General features: G+C 39.9%; 1 protein-coding gene across 3 annotated transcripts in view; it reads right to left on the reverse strand.

Annotated features, from left to right (window-relative positions):
- Positions 1 to 18,339, reverse strand: part of LOC109100429 (cAMP and cAMP-inhibited cGMP 3',5'-cyclic phosphodiesterase 10A-like) — a 119,819-nt gene that overhangs the window by 39,721 nt on the left and 61,759 nt on the right. For all 3 annotated transcript variants that reach the window (XM_042736234.1, XM_042736233.1, XM_042736232.1), the window contains exon 2: positions 11,317 to 11,448. In XM_042736234.1, the coding sequence (XP_042592168.1) occupies positions 11,317 to 11,401 (85 nt within the window). In that variant the 5' untranslated portion in view covers positions 11,402 to 11,448. The remainder of the gene's footprint in view (positions 1 to 11,316; positions 11,449 to 18,339) is intronic.

Below are 18,339 nucleotides of genomic sequence, written 5' to 3' on the forward strand. Positions count from 1 at the left end.
TCTGACTGATGACACAGACAAATAAGAAGAAAGAAGGTGGGGGAGGCACTGTTCCCCACGATCACTGATCACTCATATCAGCTCACCTAAATATGGTTGATATATTACAGGCCCTTATGGATTGATTTGCGGGTGGATATAGGCAGCCGTGCACAGGACAGGAGAGCTGTGCCATTATAAAGCATCTGATGGCGTCAAGCTGTGTCAAAGCTGCTGATATTTTTTGATTAGCAGGCACTATGCCTAAACAGCCATTCATATCATCTTGTAAATCTCACACTGTGCACTTTCAGCACAATCTACGTCCCTTGCCGTTGTGGGCCTGGAAGAATAGCAATGTCTCCTTCTGCCGTTGCTTCTCACAAACCAACCGTAAGGACAATATGGCCAAGTTCCTGGCTTTTTGTCTACTGCCTACATAAGTGACATACTGTAGAGCCACATGAACCAATGCCAGCGTCAGCCAATAAGATCACCTTATGCAAATACCCTAGAGCAGACGCTAGCCAATCGCGTTCATGCAACACCAAAAACCGAATGTGATTAGCTTTTGTCACGACGGTCGTGTCAGCACCAAGCTTCAGAAACGCCTTCTGTCAAGCGTTAGCGCTGATACCCCGTGTGAATGGGTCGTTAAAAACCCACTGCCTAAGCAAAGTAAGAAACACTTCTTAGTTTCAACAACTAATTAATTTTAGGGTTACTTTTGTAAAATTTACTGCAACCTGGAATTTCTTACTTGTATTTATTTTAAAACGCTAACAAATCTCCTTTTATATTAATCTTGTGCAAAAACACATAAAACAACAGTTTATTTCAACATTTATTCATAATTTTTTAAGCAAAGCAAGCTTGGAACCAGAATCTAGCTTGACAAATTGGTACACATACAAATCATATGATCTTAACTAGGGTTCCACTTCAGGAACTTGAGCTGTGATGAAACACTATGGGAATGGATTCAGCGTGACCCCACTCTAAATCACATGTGTAATCAGTCCAATGGATGGGTGAGATGTCGCGGACAGGGTGACGTAGAAACCAGGAAGCATAAAAGCATGTGCGGAGGAGACGTTCAGTAAGTGCTCTATGTGTGTCCCCTACTTATTGTTGTTTGTCACGTTGCACCAAGCATGTCTAAAGCAAAAAACAAGACAAAGCACAAAGGCGAGAACAAGCAGCAATTTAGACTGTGTGTTCCTCCCTGCCCAGGCTACAATACGGGCGGGGATACAAACAGTCTATGTGCTGTTTGTCTGGGAATGAAGCACGCCGAGTCAACTCTCGAGGGAGGCTCTTGCTGTGGACTCTTCGCTCCATCCTCCAGCCTCCAGCTCCCTCAACGAGGAAACTATATGCCTTGAAGTGGAACCTGTTTATTTCTTGGTGCGGTGACTGCCAGCTCAACCCAGTTAACTGCCCGGTTGGTTCAAAGCTGGAGTTCTTGCAGGCCTGGTTCTCCACAGCGTTGACCCACTCCACCTTGAAGATTTACGTGGCGGCCAAAGCTGCTTACCACGCCCCTCTTGGTGGACAGTCCGTGGGGAAACACCCCCTGGTTACATGTTTCTCCACAGTGTGCTGAGGCTGAGGCCTCCGGTACGTTCTCGTGTCCCTCAGTGAGACCTGGCCATGGTCATGGAGGCTCTCTGCAAACCTGTGCTATGGTCCTTCCAAAAGGGTTCTTTCTGCTACCAAGCAGACCATCAGCCGGTGGATTGTGGATGCCATTTCACTAGCTTATGTGTCCTCTGGTCTCCCCTCTCCCTGGGGGTCAAGGCTCACTCCACACCTCACTTACACCTCTCCATGGCCTTCCTGTTGGGTGTCCTCATGCCAGACATTTGCAACACTGCAGGCTGGTCCACGCCACTCACTTTCGAGAGGTTCTATGTCCATGCCACTCCTGACTCCTCTGGTCTCTCGCTTTAGCTGTGCTTTTCCACACTAGGCAGGGATTTGTCCATCTGAAGGCATGGGCATTCTCATTCCCATAGCGTTTTGATGCAGCTCGAGTTCCTGAAGGGAAACATCTATAGGTAATGTATGTAACCAAGGCTCCCCGAGGGAACAAGACGCTGCGTCTCATTGCCACATTTCCGGCATCCCTGCGAGTGCTTCCTTTTTTTCCAGAAGCTGCCGCTGTCTCCACCACACATGCTTTTAAGCTTCCTGGTCTATAAGTCACCCCATCCGTGACATCTTGCCCATCCATTGGACTGATTACACATGTGATTCAGAGCGGGGTCACGCTGAATACGTTCCCATAGCATTTCGACGCAGCTCTCTTTCCCTCTGGGAACCATGATTACATACGTAACCTAGGGACATTTTTTGAAAAACAGAGGCATTGAACGCAAATAGTAAAGTCTACTAGATTTATACAATTAAAATCAATACATTGTTGTTCATAGTAAAGTCAACTAAAAGTGTTATTTAGGACATTTTTTAGGTTTTACAGTGTACAGACAAATATGGGTAAAACAGATCCAACTTTTTAAAGTGACATCAGTAGTACTTTTAATAACTATTAACACTGCAAATTAACACTTCTCATGCACTTCTTACAAGTGCAACTTGTCACAGTGCATTATGGGATTTTCTTATATCTGGAAGGTTTCTAGCAGACCTGGGATGTCTCAAAATGCAGTTACACTACATTTCAATAGTCCACTTTAGACATTTCTCTACTTTAAGTAACTTTGCAACAAACTCTCATTAATCTGAAACTATGCTGTACGTCAACTTACTCTCATTAGAGTATTAGTAGACTTTTAGTAGAACAAGATGGCATGTACTTGCAAAGTTACTTATAGTAAGTAAAGTGGACTATCAAAATAAAGTGCTACCTTAAATGCTTCCTACATTGGAAGATCTAGATTTTAGAACAGAGCCTAGAAGTGTCTCTCTGCCCAGGTTCTGCTGAGCAGCTTAAGGAGGGCAATATTCCACTTTGCGCCACAGGCTACCTATGCTCACGTCATACTCCTTCCATTTCTGGTATTCCCAGATGGAAATGTTTGGTAATCAATGCAGGGACTTGCAGATGTGTTTCTGTCCAGCTCTCTGTGGGCAAATATAAGCTCCAGATCTTTTGTGTAAACTGAAGTGAAAACTCTCAATTCAGCTTGAAAAGTAAAGCAGATATCAGCAGTTTGATCTCGTGTCAGTAAGTACCTTATTGTGGCAGTCAAAAATCATGATTACAGTAATGCACCTACAATGAGGTAAGGCATTACCCACAATTTCATATTAATTATTCTCAGTGTCTGCAGCATGCCGCAGATGCTGTCAGTAGAGCTTAGCTTGTATTGAACACAGAGCTTTCCTTTCAACAAATACTTTCACTTTATCCTAGCTTAATATGCAGACACAGCTATGTAAGCCATTCACAGACTGATTTTCCTACTGAGACTTTATCTTTTTGAGTCAAGGAAGTCTGAACACCTGAAGAAAGCTGTTAGCATTCCCATTTATCTCAATGAAGGCTGCTTGGCTGGTGCATATGGCCCCTTAACTACTGGGCTGGGCACACCGTTATAGAAACAACAGATTAAAAAAAGACAAAAAAAAGGATAAACCCAAACCAAACAAAACAAAACAATAAAACACAAAGCAAACACACACACACACACACACACACACACACACACACACACACACACACACACACACACACACACACACACACACACACACACACACACCTAAGCACAACCAAGCAAAACACACACAAAAAACAAAAACAGAAAAAAACAAAAAACAAAATAAATAGACACTGCTCTTGATTAATGGTGCATGTAGAGATGTTTGGGAAACCAGTTTAAAAGCAATTTACAAAAGCAATTTTGGCGTATTATTTGTTTATTTAATAATTTGATCGGGGCAATAGACATTAATATCACATAACATCATTTAAAATGTGCCATATTTAGCTAGTTTAATTGTCTAATTTTCGTAGTCCTATTTATTACTATTTATTTTCTCAACAAAATGTTACAATCTTTGAATTGATATCATCAGTGCTTGAAGTGGGCTGGTACACACCGGTACGCAGTATCGGCACTTTTGTATTTTAGCCTTTAGAGTACCTGCATTTTTTTTTTGTGCGTACCGATGCAAAAATAATTTGATAATAATTGATAATAATTAATAATTTGAATCAGTACTATAACGAAAATAATATCTAACAATGAAAAGAAGCAGGCTTTTGCAATCACATCATTTTAAATCGGTAAACTCCTGGAAAGTTCTAGGATCCAGTAAACAAATTCAAACAGTAAGTTCAAAACAGCACTAATGCAGAGAAAACATGGCCGATTTCATCAGCGATTGTGGAGAGAATAGTGACTTATGTCCAGATGTCAGTAAAATTATTATTTTCAGCGTGTAATTTTGGCTTAAAAGCAAGAAAGTTTAATAATGAACGCAGATCAGAGATTTAGCGGTTCTGAATGGATCCGTATCAAATGAAAACTATTGATTGATTGATTGTGGCACTATACATACATTGTGAATTATTAAAAAGTACTTATTTAATATAAATAAATAAATTACTTTTTTCCACTTCAAGCACTGGATATCATCAAGTTCTTTTGTTTTTCAATCTACCCTTTCCGACCTACCCTAACCGACCAGTTTCATCACTCAATCGATTTCCAATGGATAAAATCCTGCCTATGTTTCACACGCAAATTCATCAATATGGTATTACAGAAGTAATGTAATGCTGTTTCATGTTGAATAATGGATTAATGGTTTAATAATGGTGTGTTGGGCAATGTACCACACTGAACCAATAAAATTACAAAATGGCAAATTCTATTATACCGTAACTAATTTGATGAATTAACTGAATGTATTGAAGAATGTACTGAATTCTTAGAAGTTCTTAAAAATGTGTCCAGACGTTCCCTGTCTGGCGCCGAGCTGGACACAAACTACACATTCAAGCAGCCTCCTCTTCTGTTATTGAATTACGGCACATTTCAGGATTTTCTAGCCGCACGACATCGGCGGCTCTCCTGTATGGCTTGGGTCATCAGGGCCACTAGGATAAAGACAGACTGAATGAGTAGGTCATGAATCACGCTGTGCATGTGTGTGTGTGTGACAGCAAGGCACAGAATCAGTCCAGATGTAGGATTTCTCTGGAGGCAGACTGGCGAAAGATTTGGGATTATCAATTACTCAAAGATCGCATGTGTGTGAGAAGAAAACAGGGCCAGGGGAACGCTAGGTGGGAATGAGGTGGAGGGAGCAGACGTCACTGGGGCCTTGGGGGTTCTTGTTAGTCTCAACCAAAGCACAGACACATAATCACATACTGCACACACACTATCACAACACACAGTGATGCATCATTAGTAGTGCTCACTAATATTTAGAGTTAGGGATTTGAACAAACCACTACGCGTAAGTATTAAAGGATTAGTTGACCTCAAAATTAGAATTCTGTCATCCTTTATTCACCCTCATGTCATTCCAATCCAATGTTACTCCTTTACTGGTCAGTCTTTTCCAACAGGGGATGGGGAACAGAGCTTTTAGGCTTCACAAAGGACTCAGAGCACCATAAAGATATCCTAAAGGAAGTATTCATGACTTACTGATTTAAAAACTAATAATATTCAGTAATATTTAACTACATTGATACTATTGGAAGAGAAAAACAATTTGAATTGAATTAAGCTGGATAGTGACACTAATTTTGCAACAACATTGAACTGAACTGAATCACCACTGACAGGCTTGAGCTGAATAATGTGTTACATCCCAGGTCTAGGGTCTAGGAGAATGACATAAATGAAGGTCTTTAACGAGTGTTGTGATCTTTAAATTTTTTCTCTTTCTTTTTATATTCCTTTCTTTTTCTTGGCATTAAACTGTCTAATGCAGAGCCTCTCATAGATGAATGAAAAAACACTGAATTAAACTGAGCTGAATAATGACACTATTGTTTTCACCACAGTTGCTCATAGCTGAATTGAACTTGCGTCATAATTGATGAACTTTGCAACATAAACAGTTATTGAACTGAATTGAAACAACATTTAGCTAAATTGAGCTGAATAACAACTCTATGGTCTTTTTAGACCTGCTTTACATCTGAAATTTAATTTGGTCCATAATTAATGAATTTTATTAAATTAATACTGTTTATGTCCAATCTAGATTGTATCTAGATTGCATGAAGCATTATATAAATAAATGTGACATGACCTGCGTCATATTCCAAGTCTTCTAAAAGCTTTTTATGATGAACGGACTGAAATTTAAGTCATTATTTAGTGATAACAATCCTGCTGAGACTGGATCAGTAAAATTTATGAACAAATCTAAATTAAATTACAATTTATTATTAGATTATTATTATTAGATTTATTAAAGAAACATGAAGTTTAGGTATGAGGAACACGAGCTATAGGAATGACAGAAATAATTCTTTAACTATAGCCGGGTTTCCATCCAAAGTTGCGAATTTTGCTTAAAATTGAAATATCGCATAAAACATTTCCAAATAAGCACCGTTCCCATCCAACGAGTCAAAGTGAACAAAATCGTCACTTCCTGGTAGAACTGGTGCTAGTCTATATGTCAATATGAAAAGTAGGAGAAACGCCCTGAATATAATAATTTTCATAGGCCTATATAATAAATTACTTGTACCTCAGAGCGAGCAGACAAAACAAAATAAATGCGGTAACTGCTTTCAGAGGTGGATGCTGCTGTTTGGGAACGCAGTCGTGTAACAGTTCTGGGAGGCAATAATACAGAAATACGTTGATGACAGACTTTGCTTGGACATTTCAAAATTACCATAACATTTCAGAAGCTGAGGAACGAGATTGGTTTAGCCGTACCATAGCACAGTCACATGACTTTTTTGTTGCACGTGGAGGAATTTACTCAGCAAATGCGTTTCCATCTCCTTTCATTCACATTAACCCTTCTGCGCACACGTCAAAAACCACCTCAAGTGAGCGTAAAAACTTTTTTGCCGAATTAATGGATTTTTATTCGAAATTTGCCGTTTACATTACTGGTTTCTGATGCGATACTTTAAAATGCACATAAAAACAGGAGGATGGAAACATAGCTATTGACATGCAACTTCTCCTACACCTTGTGCTACAGACATGTACAGTATTTACATGTACATTGTTACTTAAAAAAAAAAAAAAAAGGAAGCTCATATCTCCAGACCAGAATTTCCTAGAGAATAAATACACCTAAGATACACATAAATATTTATAGATTATTTGTTTAAAACAGCTATTATAAATCTAGTTTGAATCATTTGAAAGTCAACAAAGAGATAAAGGCTAGAGTGTTGGGAATGTGTGCTTCCAGGGTAAAAACAGTCACAAGACATAAAACATGACCGATCCTGTCTCACAAAAAAGCTGCAACTTCAACAACAAGCACTTTTCATCCTAAATTTTAAACCAAAGAATAAAAATAAAATAGGATCTACTCATAAGTGTCTTATTGAACAGATGTTGACCTCTGAATTGTAAGTCTAGTCATTCTCCGTCACCAGCAACAAGATCCATCCCTGAAAACCCTTGAAGACAGTGTTGAACCCTTAAAGACCCCTAGACAGAATTAGAAAATAGCTAGATGTCACCAGTAGGTCTTGTCCTTTAGCCTATTGATTTAACAAATCATTCAGTGTCACATTGTCAGAACTGTTTATGCTGCAAACCTTATTTTTAATGCTGAGGTACTTCAGAAGATAAGACTACCACATTCAGGATCAGAGACAGAGAATTTACACTAGAAATATTCACATGCATATGTATGCTAATACATATACAGTATATAGTATATGATGCGTGAGACAATGCACTCACACACAAAAAAAATGAGGGTACTTTGACTCTATGGTCTTTGTTGATTGCAAAAGGGCCTGACATGCTAGAGGTACTGTATTACAGGTCACAGTATTTGCAAAAGTTGGAACAGAAAGATACGAAGAGTATCACATGAACTGAAGCCACTGGCCCTGCTGTTAGGCCTGTAATGAGGCTCTCACATTCACTACAACAGAGGAATCATATGATGTCCGGGTATCTCCACAGCTCAAGACAGTGTGGAGCACACCAGATTAGGACAACCTATTATTAAACTAATCAGTGATCTCACAAGTACACTTGTGACCTATCGAATAAAAGATGTTCAGATTTTACTTGGAATTCTGTGAAAGCTTTGCTTTAGTTTTTCTCAATTAGGGCCTTGTGAGTAACCTGCACCGATTGTCTCATGAATGCGGTCATTTAAAATATCTTGTGCAATGAATCAGCATACTCATATTATGCAAAAGTACATTAAATCATTCTTCATTTTTGTTCATTTAGTGAATAAGAGTGAAAAACCTTTTACAATTTTCCAAACCAAACTTCAAAATCTGATATACTGCAAACTGTTTTGTTCTTTGGATAACAGGGAGAATTATGAGTTATTGTGCTAAAAATGTCAACACAGAACAGGCCTCTAGGTCAATAATTTATTAAACCTTGAATGTTATCATTTTATTTTTAATTATTATAATAATTATCAGCTTAATCATGACCAACATTCTCAGATACTGAGACATATAGACCTTATGCAGCTCTGCCTCTTTTGCCTTTTAGTTTTCCACAGCATGGATTTATGAATGAACCGCTAATTTTTAAATCTTCCACGTCTACTGACATTTATGACATCCTGTTCATAATAACTTTTGTTAACTCTACAATAAGTAAATACACTTCACTTCATCTAATTACTCTTCAACTGTGATGCCATAGAAATATACAAATTTCAAACAAAATTCTATGGATGGCTCTGGTGCATAAGGTCTATAACAACCAAAGAGAATTAAGCTTGAAACCTCATTATTCCTTAGTATGATGTGGTAAGTGAGCACTGTGCATACACAGTCAAATACATGACAGAAGACAGCAGAGGTTTTCAGTTCTCACAGGGAGGGCCTGAAAGTTCATTCTTATTGTGGATCCTGTTCAGAGAGTTTATTGTGTACTAATGACCAGGCCCACACAGAATCTACACCCTCAAAACCTAATATGAAAATGCTTTTTGTTAATAATAAGAGTGTATCACTGGCAGTCCCATTGAGAGCATTTTTATATATTCAGGGTATGTTTACAGAACACCAAAAGTACCCAAAACATTTTTAGAACTGTTTTTAAAGCAGTGTTGTGTAAATGCCCCTTTAATATATTCCACAAAATTCTGGAAAATTATATATATAATATACATTTTTTCAACTCACAAAATTCTGGAAAATTATATATATAATATACATTTTTTCAACTATGATTATAATATATATATATATATATATATATAGATAGATAGATAGATAGATAGATAGATATGTCTATAAATATGTTTATCAGCATTAACAGGATGGACAGATATGAAACATCATATGAAATGCAAGGTGTCTTGGTTGATTGATCTCACATTCTGAAACATAATCGATGATCAGTGAGAGAAAAAAAAAATAAAAAACCTTTGAGCACTGCAAAGAATTTGCCCCTTTAATATATTCCACAAAATTCTGGAAAATTATATATATAATATACATTTTTTCAAGTATGTTGTACACATGGTTTGTAGAGAGACTGATGTTGAAACGGTGCCTGAGAAAAATCCTGCTGCCCAACCGAGGTTAACCATCAGCCGGCAGCCTGTGAGAGAGCGCTGCAGCACTCATGCAGAAAACATTCCCAAAATGCGACACATTCACCCTCCTCCAGTCCCCCTCCCGACCGACTGCATGCCCCTGGAGGTTGGCTCTGATGTCAGAAGCTGAGCTGGGCCAGCCGCCAACCCTGTGGGCCCTTGATGGATGTGATGGGTCGAGTGGAGCGGGCCGCGGTAGAAGCATGCTGTGCACAGAGAAGCCAGTCCCCCTTAAACAGCCCTAATGACCCGTAAGGACCCAGCAGGCCCCCTCACCCATACTTTCACCAGTGCAATAACCCTTTAGCCTTCTGCAATCTTTGCTGCTCAGGTTACATACACACAGACACATGCATAGGAGAAGTGTGCACATCAAGTGTATTGATGTAGTTTGGTTGATGCAATGACTAATGTTACACCAACCAATAATCTAAATCAAAACAGAACTTTATTGTGCCATATAGATTCCTGTCCATATGGAAAAGATACAGTATATGGCTATTGGATTAAGATATTAAAATGTAATTTAATTAATATATGTTTTGCCTTATATGTGTATGAATATTTGTAGTAATGAGCAAGCATACAAAATGTATTACATTTCTGAAATGTACAACCAATATTTATCCAAATAGAAATATGCAGTGTGTGTGTGTGTTAATATACAGAGTGAAAGTATAATATAATTTTAATTACATTTTAATTAAAATTTTAATAGAATGTTCTCAGCCGCTAATATGTTCTTAATTCCTTCAGGATCAGTGTTATTTTAGTATCTCTGATATACTAGTATATTTTTTATTCATATTTTGAATTAGTTTTTATTTGTATGTTTTCTCAATTAATCTTTAAGTTGTATTTTTTATAGTATAGAATAGTATAGAATAGAATAGTATTTTTTGTTCTGTAATGTTTATTAGCTTGTTTTTGAAATGCATATATAGTTCAAATTTATTATCATTTCAATTGTAGTTAAGTTGTTTTAGTACTAAATTAAAACAAGTGTTGACACAAAACAGTAAAAGTTTACTTTATAAAAGTTAAAAGTAAAAAAGGATTTGTCCTTTAAATTGAATTCTGAAATGCACTGAAATGTCCATAAATTGCTGAGGCCCAGCCTAGTAGATAGAGCAAACACAGAGCCAAATATTATAATACTACTAGCCATATTACCAAGGGACAGAATTTGTGCCAAAATACCATAGTTTGAGTGGATAAACAACCTTTGACATCAGAAAAAAAAAAAAAAAATGGATATGAGAAGTGCTGTTATCTCCTCTGAATAACTGATTTAAATCATATTCTTTTAAGTCAATTTATTTTGATATGTACAATTATATGGCTAGCTGTATTTTATCTCAACTAGTTGTTGTATTTTTAGATAGTTTTTTTGGGACCAAACCAGGGACCCATCAGCTGAGAACCACTGTTATAAACAGTACTTACATACAGTGTGTTAATCAGCAAATAAGCATAGAAACATAACACATTCATAATATGTCCATAATATGTCTATCCTCAAAATGAAAGACATCCTCACAGCAAGTAAATTTTGCTGTAAATTTTTTTTAAGCATCGGGCTCTTATTGAAGAATATTGGAGCACATGGCCATGAGTCCATACCTGCAGACTGGCTGCTGTTCTTCCGTTTCAGCCATCTGTCTACGGTCTCCGCACTCACACTCTCCAGCACAAACTCATCCAGCATCTGCGGGTTGAGGGAGAGATAAGCCTTCACTTTCTCATCCGTCAGACCTGCAACAGAGTGATCAAGATTAGTTTCTTCCCCTCACATTCATTCACAAAAGAGAACATCAGCCCAGTGTGAAAATATCAGGATCTTTCAGTGCATGTCGACTAAAAGCATTAAAACAGGTCAGCCCCTGTCGCAGTTCTACATGGTTACATGTGGTTGTCCATTGTTCCTATTTCTAAAGAGAACATACCTTTACTGGCAAAATATATGTATGAGTTTGTTCCATCTGAGAGTAACCTAGGTTATACAAAGCTGCCATTAAAAGAGGGTTGAAATAATAACTGCATTCAAAAAAAAAAAAAAAAAATTCCCAGCCTTGATAACTGCACAGATTTTCCTTGTAAACAACAACAAACAGGGTATATGGGTATCTTAAGTGAGATTCTAATTCACAGATAGTATAAATAGTCTGCCAGGAGGCCAGAAGGCCAGAAAGTTTGCAAAATATCACTTCACTGGAAACAGACATGGAAATGGACAGATGGGCTTGGCATTTTTATTCAGCTTCATTCATGACGAGACTCAGGAGTAGTTACAAGACTGTTGTACTTGACTATAAAGGACAGCTTACACATACAAATTACACAAATTAAATTATATTGGACTGTACTGTATACTGACACCTGTTGTTGCAGCTGCATGAAGTTTTTATTTATTAGGCTTTTTTATTTTGTTCTGTTCATAAAGAGATCAGATGAGAAGAAGATTTCAAGCTGTTGTTCATATTTAATTTAGCCAGTCAATTTAATTAATAATTATTTTCTTATTTACAATGTTTTTTTGTTTGTTTTTTGTGGTTTACCTTACTATCTCCTTTAGTTAGTGCATAACAGATGAAAGATGATAATATGGGGAATGGCATGAAAGTCCATGATGACATCTGCAATTTTGAGTGAATCATTTAAGTAAAATTGTCCTGTCATTCTAATCATGAACAAAACCAATTTGAAGGAGGTTTAGAGGATTCAGGTTAGTTTGGAAATTGAAAAGATTGAATGTACTGGATAATACACGGTTTGGTCATATGACAGATGCTGGCAAAAAAAAATAAATAAAAAAAATTTACCTGCCTACATAACTTTTAATCACCACTTATGTACTGGGATGCTGTAAGGCTCTGTGCTGGGACCACTCTCATTATGCAGCTCAGTGTGTTTATAGTAATGGAGTTGTCTCCAGCAAGCACGAAGGCCCTTATAGAGACACAGGAAGAAGATGGACAAACTGACTGGGCTTAATAGGCAATTAGGTTTTGAGAGCTCACTAAGTGCTGTTGTTTATTGTCTTTGTTGTTGGGGCAAACATCCATTTACTAGACCATTGCTGAAGCCAAGCACATTTTGGTTCACAAACAACAAAACCCATTCTTTTGTGGGTAGTTCTAGTAGAATACCTTTTATGTTTTTTTAAGGTCTGCTTTTACCATGCTTAACCCTTGCAGCCCTTGCACCACTTCCATAGTTAATATTTAAATGTGTTTAAATGTCTTTCTGCTTAATATAAATTGCAATTATTCATAAGCTCCAGACTTAAATGTCTTTCAAGCCTTCATAGACCCACTTCTACAGTCTACATCAGAGATCACAAATTAGTGGATGGTGTCTTGTAGAAAATGTATTTACACAGAAATGATGCTGGTTTTGCTGTTAGGGATTTACTATGTACTACATTTAAAAAGACTTACGGCTGCCAGGTTAAACACAATTCTGAGAAATTAAATGTGAAGTTCTTACATCACAAAAACAGTGCAAGGTATGATTGACTTTGCATCAATGGAAATGTAGAGACTGGACCTCCAGAAACTTTAATTAAATACCTCTGTTCTACACATGTAAGTTTTTTTTTTTTTTTTTTTTTTTTTTTTTTGTAAAATACCATGATGGACTCAACTAAAACCAAACAATTTGGGCATATGTGTGGCTTGACTTAATGTGCAAACTCAGGGGAAACACAGCTGGAAGGCATGTGTTCTACACTATACAAACACACACACACACGCACACATGCACACACATGTTTGTTTTTGTGAAAAGTGGGGACATCCCATAGGCGTAATGGTTTTTATACTGTACAAACTGTATATTCTATCGCCCTACACCAACACTACACCTAACCCTAGCCCTCACAGGAAACTTTGTGCTATTTCAGATTTTCAATACACTCCATTCTGTGTGATTTCTATGTGTTTTGAAATGTGGGGACATGGAGTAATGTCCTGAAAAGTCACCTTCTCCTTGTAATACCTATGTTATACCCTTGTCATTATACAAATTTGTGTACTGATATGTCACAAAAACACACACACACACACGCACGCACGCACGCACGCACGCACACACAAGCAGGAAGATATTGAGACCCAAACTAGCCCACAAGAGCTCCCACAAGCAGACAAAGGGTAGTAAGAGGCTACAGACTGTTTTGGTGCACAACAACAAAGGACAAAACGGATGAGAATGGCAGAGCCTCCACTCTTTGAACACTAAATCCAAACCAGATGTGTGAAAAATACTCATATCCATACTCAACCTCAGACACAAACAGCTGTATACAGTATCTTGCAGAGGTTGCACAAGTAATCATTATACGTCAGACTACGTCCCTCACTTACTTCTACCGAGGGGTATCCCAGACTCAAAGTGAAAGGAGTTGAATGCAAAATTTTAAATATAATCTGTCAACTAACTCTGAGAGTGATGCAGCCTGGAATCATAAAAAACACAGTGTTTCTTCCTTTAGGACAAAGGAGAAATGTTTTTTCCCTACTACAGTACATCACCTGATAGACTTGGAATTTATTAAGCAAATAATCTTAAGGTAACACTTTAGAATAGGGACCAATTCTCACTATTAACTAGTTGCTTATAAGTATGCCTAATAATAACAACATATTGGCTGTTTATTAGTGCTTATAAAGCCCATGTTCTGCATTACCATATTCTATCCTACCCAATAGCTATTAATAAGCAGCAAATTAGTTTTTTAATTGGTAATAATTTTATAGCTTTGTACCCAGTTTCACTTTCCATCCTTTTTTCCATCCTGCATTTTGTAATGTAACACCAGTAACTATACAAAATATATTTGATTAATTAGGCTATGTGATGTATTAGTTGGTTTGTTTCGCTCTAAAACATGCATCATGTTTGACAAAATTACAGAAATCATATTATGAAACTTTTAAAAGTTGTTTAAAATTTAAAAACTGAACTTCAGTTGACCTTAATGCTCCATCTTTGCTCACTGAGAAATGGCCAACTTAGCTCTTCATTACTATGCTATTAGGCACCATGTTAATTTTCATATTTTGTAAATAATCAAATTATAATAAGTTCACCATAAGTTAACAAAATGCCTGAATTTGACCAGATATTTCTTCTGATCTTTTGATAAGCCCTTTTATAGAAATACTTTCTTAAATTATAACACAAGCATATTCATATTTTAAGCATAACAGGGATCAAAAGGTACTGCCGAACAGGAATGGCCCATCCTATGAATTATTCCACTTGGAATCTCTCGGTTCTTTCATTAAAATCTCACTCACATATATCTTCTGGTCTATTTTTGCAGGGGCACTTTAAAATGTTATTTTTAACCGTCATTTCTAACTCCTAATAGAATGCTTTTACTGTTTGAATGTATATAAAAAACAGAAGCATGGTAAACACCTTATTTTATCACCTTATTGACGGAAAGCATTTTGAATTGTCTGTAAAAATAAATAAATAAATAAATAAATAAACATTCTGTAAATTAAGGAAAATGTTGGGTTAAAGCAACCTTTGATAGCTGGATTTAGCTCAGGGGGAAAAAGCATGGTGATGTATGGAGGCACAGGTCTGTATACGTAGAGAGAGAGACAGCAGAAGCAAAAAACAGGAGGGGGCCGGGGGCTGCTGCCGACTGACGCTGTCCAGACACGAGACACAGCTCTTCAGGAGTGCAATGCCTCACGAGACTCCCAGAGCCAGTGCTGACGCACATGGGCAGAGAACACTGCTTCATAAATCAGACACTGGAGGGGACGCAGACACACAGGCTGAGTGCGAGAAGAGAGAAATTACACTCGCCGGCTTTCTGTGAGCTTTCCTGCAGCATGAACTCACATTTCACACCAGATAATTGCTGTTTGTGTCTCTTTTCATATTAAAACATTTACATGTTGTATGTTTTATGACATATTAATGAGTACTTAAATACTTTTGGGAAGACAACTAGCCCTATATGCTATATGGCATGAAATCATTGTCATATGCTATATGGCATTACATTTCTATGGCTTATTCTTTATTATTATCTTGCATGCATTTTGACCATTTTAACAGAATGACTACATGGAATACTTGTTCTTTTAAAAATGAAATGTATTTAAAATAGTTTCATTTGGCACCACCAGCAAAATAATATTGATGTATGCAAAAAAAAAAAGAAAAAAAAAAGAAAAAAGAATCCCTTTGTTACAATTATGGACTTCTGTTCCTTTTGTGTTCTCCTTATTTGGTCATGTTCCGTTCCTCGTTTTGTTAATTGGTTACTCCCCACCTGTTTCCATTCCTCTCATTACGTTCCTTGTGTGCTTAAATACCCTGTCTGTTTAGTTCTTCCTCGTCCGTGATTAATGTTGTATTGTAGTTTATGTTGGATGTGCCTCTGTTCCTCCGCTATCATTAAAAGTAACTCTTTATATATCTTCTTCCTCGTGCGCTTTATTTAGCACACCAGCGACTGTAACAGAATCACGGACCAAAACAGTTTAGCGGCGTTTTTCTTTTTGTTTTTTTTGTTTTGTTTTCCCCCCTCTCGGAATGGCAAGCCCAGCAGTCCAACTCCTGTGCCTGGAGCAACTGGATCGTTCGCTGGAGGACCATATCGATCTGGCGTGTCTTACGGACTTCCCTGACCGCTCTGTGCATTCTACTATGCTGGCCTGAGCGAGCGGTGTAAGGCATGCCTCCCAGCGAACGGTCCCAGAGAGGATTTCGCCGCTTTCGTGGAGTGGGTGCTGGAGAAAAATGGATCCCCATTTACCAACTGCACCGCCGAAGAGGATATCTCCAGCCCCACTCCCGAACCGGAGACCAGCTAGCCGCCATCCCGCCGCATGGAGCTAGAGCCCACCGCAGCCGCAGAGCCCGAGCCTATGACAGACAGGGAGCAGGAACTCGAGTGCGCGACTGACCAGGTGTGTGAGCCGGCAACACCGTGCGTCGTGGGACGATTGGTGGAGATTGAGGGCGTGGAGGAAAGCCCTGCCCACACTCCTGCGACTGAGGGTGAGCTGCATTTGGTTTCTGGGAAGTATAGAGAGGAATTAATGGACCTTATAGACTGGTTTGGGGAGGCAATTCCTGATCCTCCTGTTTCTCCGCTGGTTCCGTCCAGCCCTGACCCTCCTGTGTTCCCTCCCAACCTTCCTCTCCCGCCTCCTCTTAGACCTGTCAGTTCCTCTGCTCCTCTTCCGCTGGTTCCGTCCAGCCCTGATCCTCCTGTTTCTCCGCTGGTTCCGTCCAGCCCTGATCCTCCTGTTTCTCCTCTGGTTCCGTCCAGCCCTGATCCTCCCTGTTTTTCTCCGCTGGTTCCGCCCAGCCCTGATCCTCCTGTTTCTCCGCTGGTTCCGCCCAGCCCTGATCCTCCTGTTTCTCTCCGCTGGTTCCGTCCAGCCCTGATCCTCCTGTTTCTCCGCTGGTTCCGCCCAGCCCTGACAATCCTGTGTTCCCTCCCAACCTCCCCTCTCCCGCCTCCTCCTAGACATGTCAGTTCCTCTGCTCCTCTTCCGCTGGTTCCGTCCAGCCCTGACCCTCCTGTTTCTCCGCTGGTTCCACCCAGCCCTGACCCTCCTGTTTCTCCGCTGGTTCCATCCAGCCCTGATCCTCCTGTTTCTCCGCTGGTTCCGCCCAGCTCAGATCCTCCTGTTTCCTCCTAGACCAGCCAGTTCCTCGACCTCATCTCCGCTGGTGCCAGTCAGTCCCGCAGCTCACCCTCAGTCAGATGGTTTGGTTCGGGGCTTGAATTCTAGTGTTCAGCTTTGGCTTGTCGTGTTGATTGTCTGTGTCTGTATCTTGCGTGCGATGGATTGATTCTCGGTCCTTCGACCCGGCGGCTCCACCTTGGCTCTTAGCTCCCTCGTCTCCGCCGTGGCCCGGCATCCCACCTGCTCCACCGGGCTCCCTCATCCCTCCGGCTCCACCTTGGTCAGTCGTCGACCATCCGCCGCCTTGGGACTCCATTCCTCTGGCTTCGCCTCGTCACTCCATCCCTTCGGCTCTGTCAGGCTCCTCCTTCCCTCCCGGCTCCACCTCCATCCTCAGTCACTCCGGCTCCGCAGCGTTCTTCCGGTGCCCCGCCTCCGCCTTGGTCGCCGGAGCTTTCTGCTCCGCCTTGGCCCTCCGGATCCTTGGCTTCACCCTGGCTCTGTGGCTGCTCTGCTCCATCTTGGGCTCCTCACCCACCGGCGCTGTCTCCGTCTGTCGGCCCCCTGGTGTCATCGGCTCCTCCTCCACCATGGCTCCTCCCGCCGTCGACTCCACCGTGGATCTCCATCCTGGCTGGTCTCTGGAGCACCATCTGGCTCCTCCTGCTCCGGCTCCTCCCTGGCTCCTCCCTCCATCCACTCCGCCCTGGTTCCTAGCTCCTTGCTCCCTCTTCACCTGCCCCTTGCCTGCCCCACGCCCGCCTCCAGAACCCCACCCTCCCTCCGCTGGTATTCCTCTTGCGGTGCGAGGACGCACCGTTCCGGGAGGGGGCGAACTGTTACAATTATGGACTTCTGTTCCTTTTGTGTTCTCCTTATTTGGTCATGTTCCGTTCCTCGTTTTTGTTAATTGATTACTCCCCACCTGTTTCCATTCCTCTCATTACGTTCCTTGTGTGCTTAAATACCCTGTCTG

The sequence above is a fragment of the Cyprinus carpio genome, chromosome B13 (genome assembly GCF_018340385.1).
Source record: "Cyprinus carpio isolate SPL01 chromosome B13, ASM1834038v1, whole genome shotgun sequence".
Classification (NCBI taxonomy): Eukaryota; Metazoa; Chordata; class Actinopteri; order Cypriniformes; family Cyprinidae; genus Cyprinus; species Cyprinus carpio.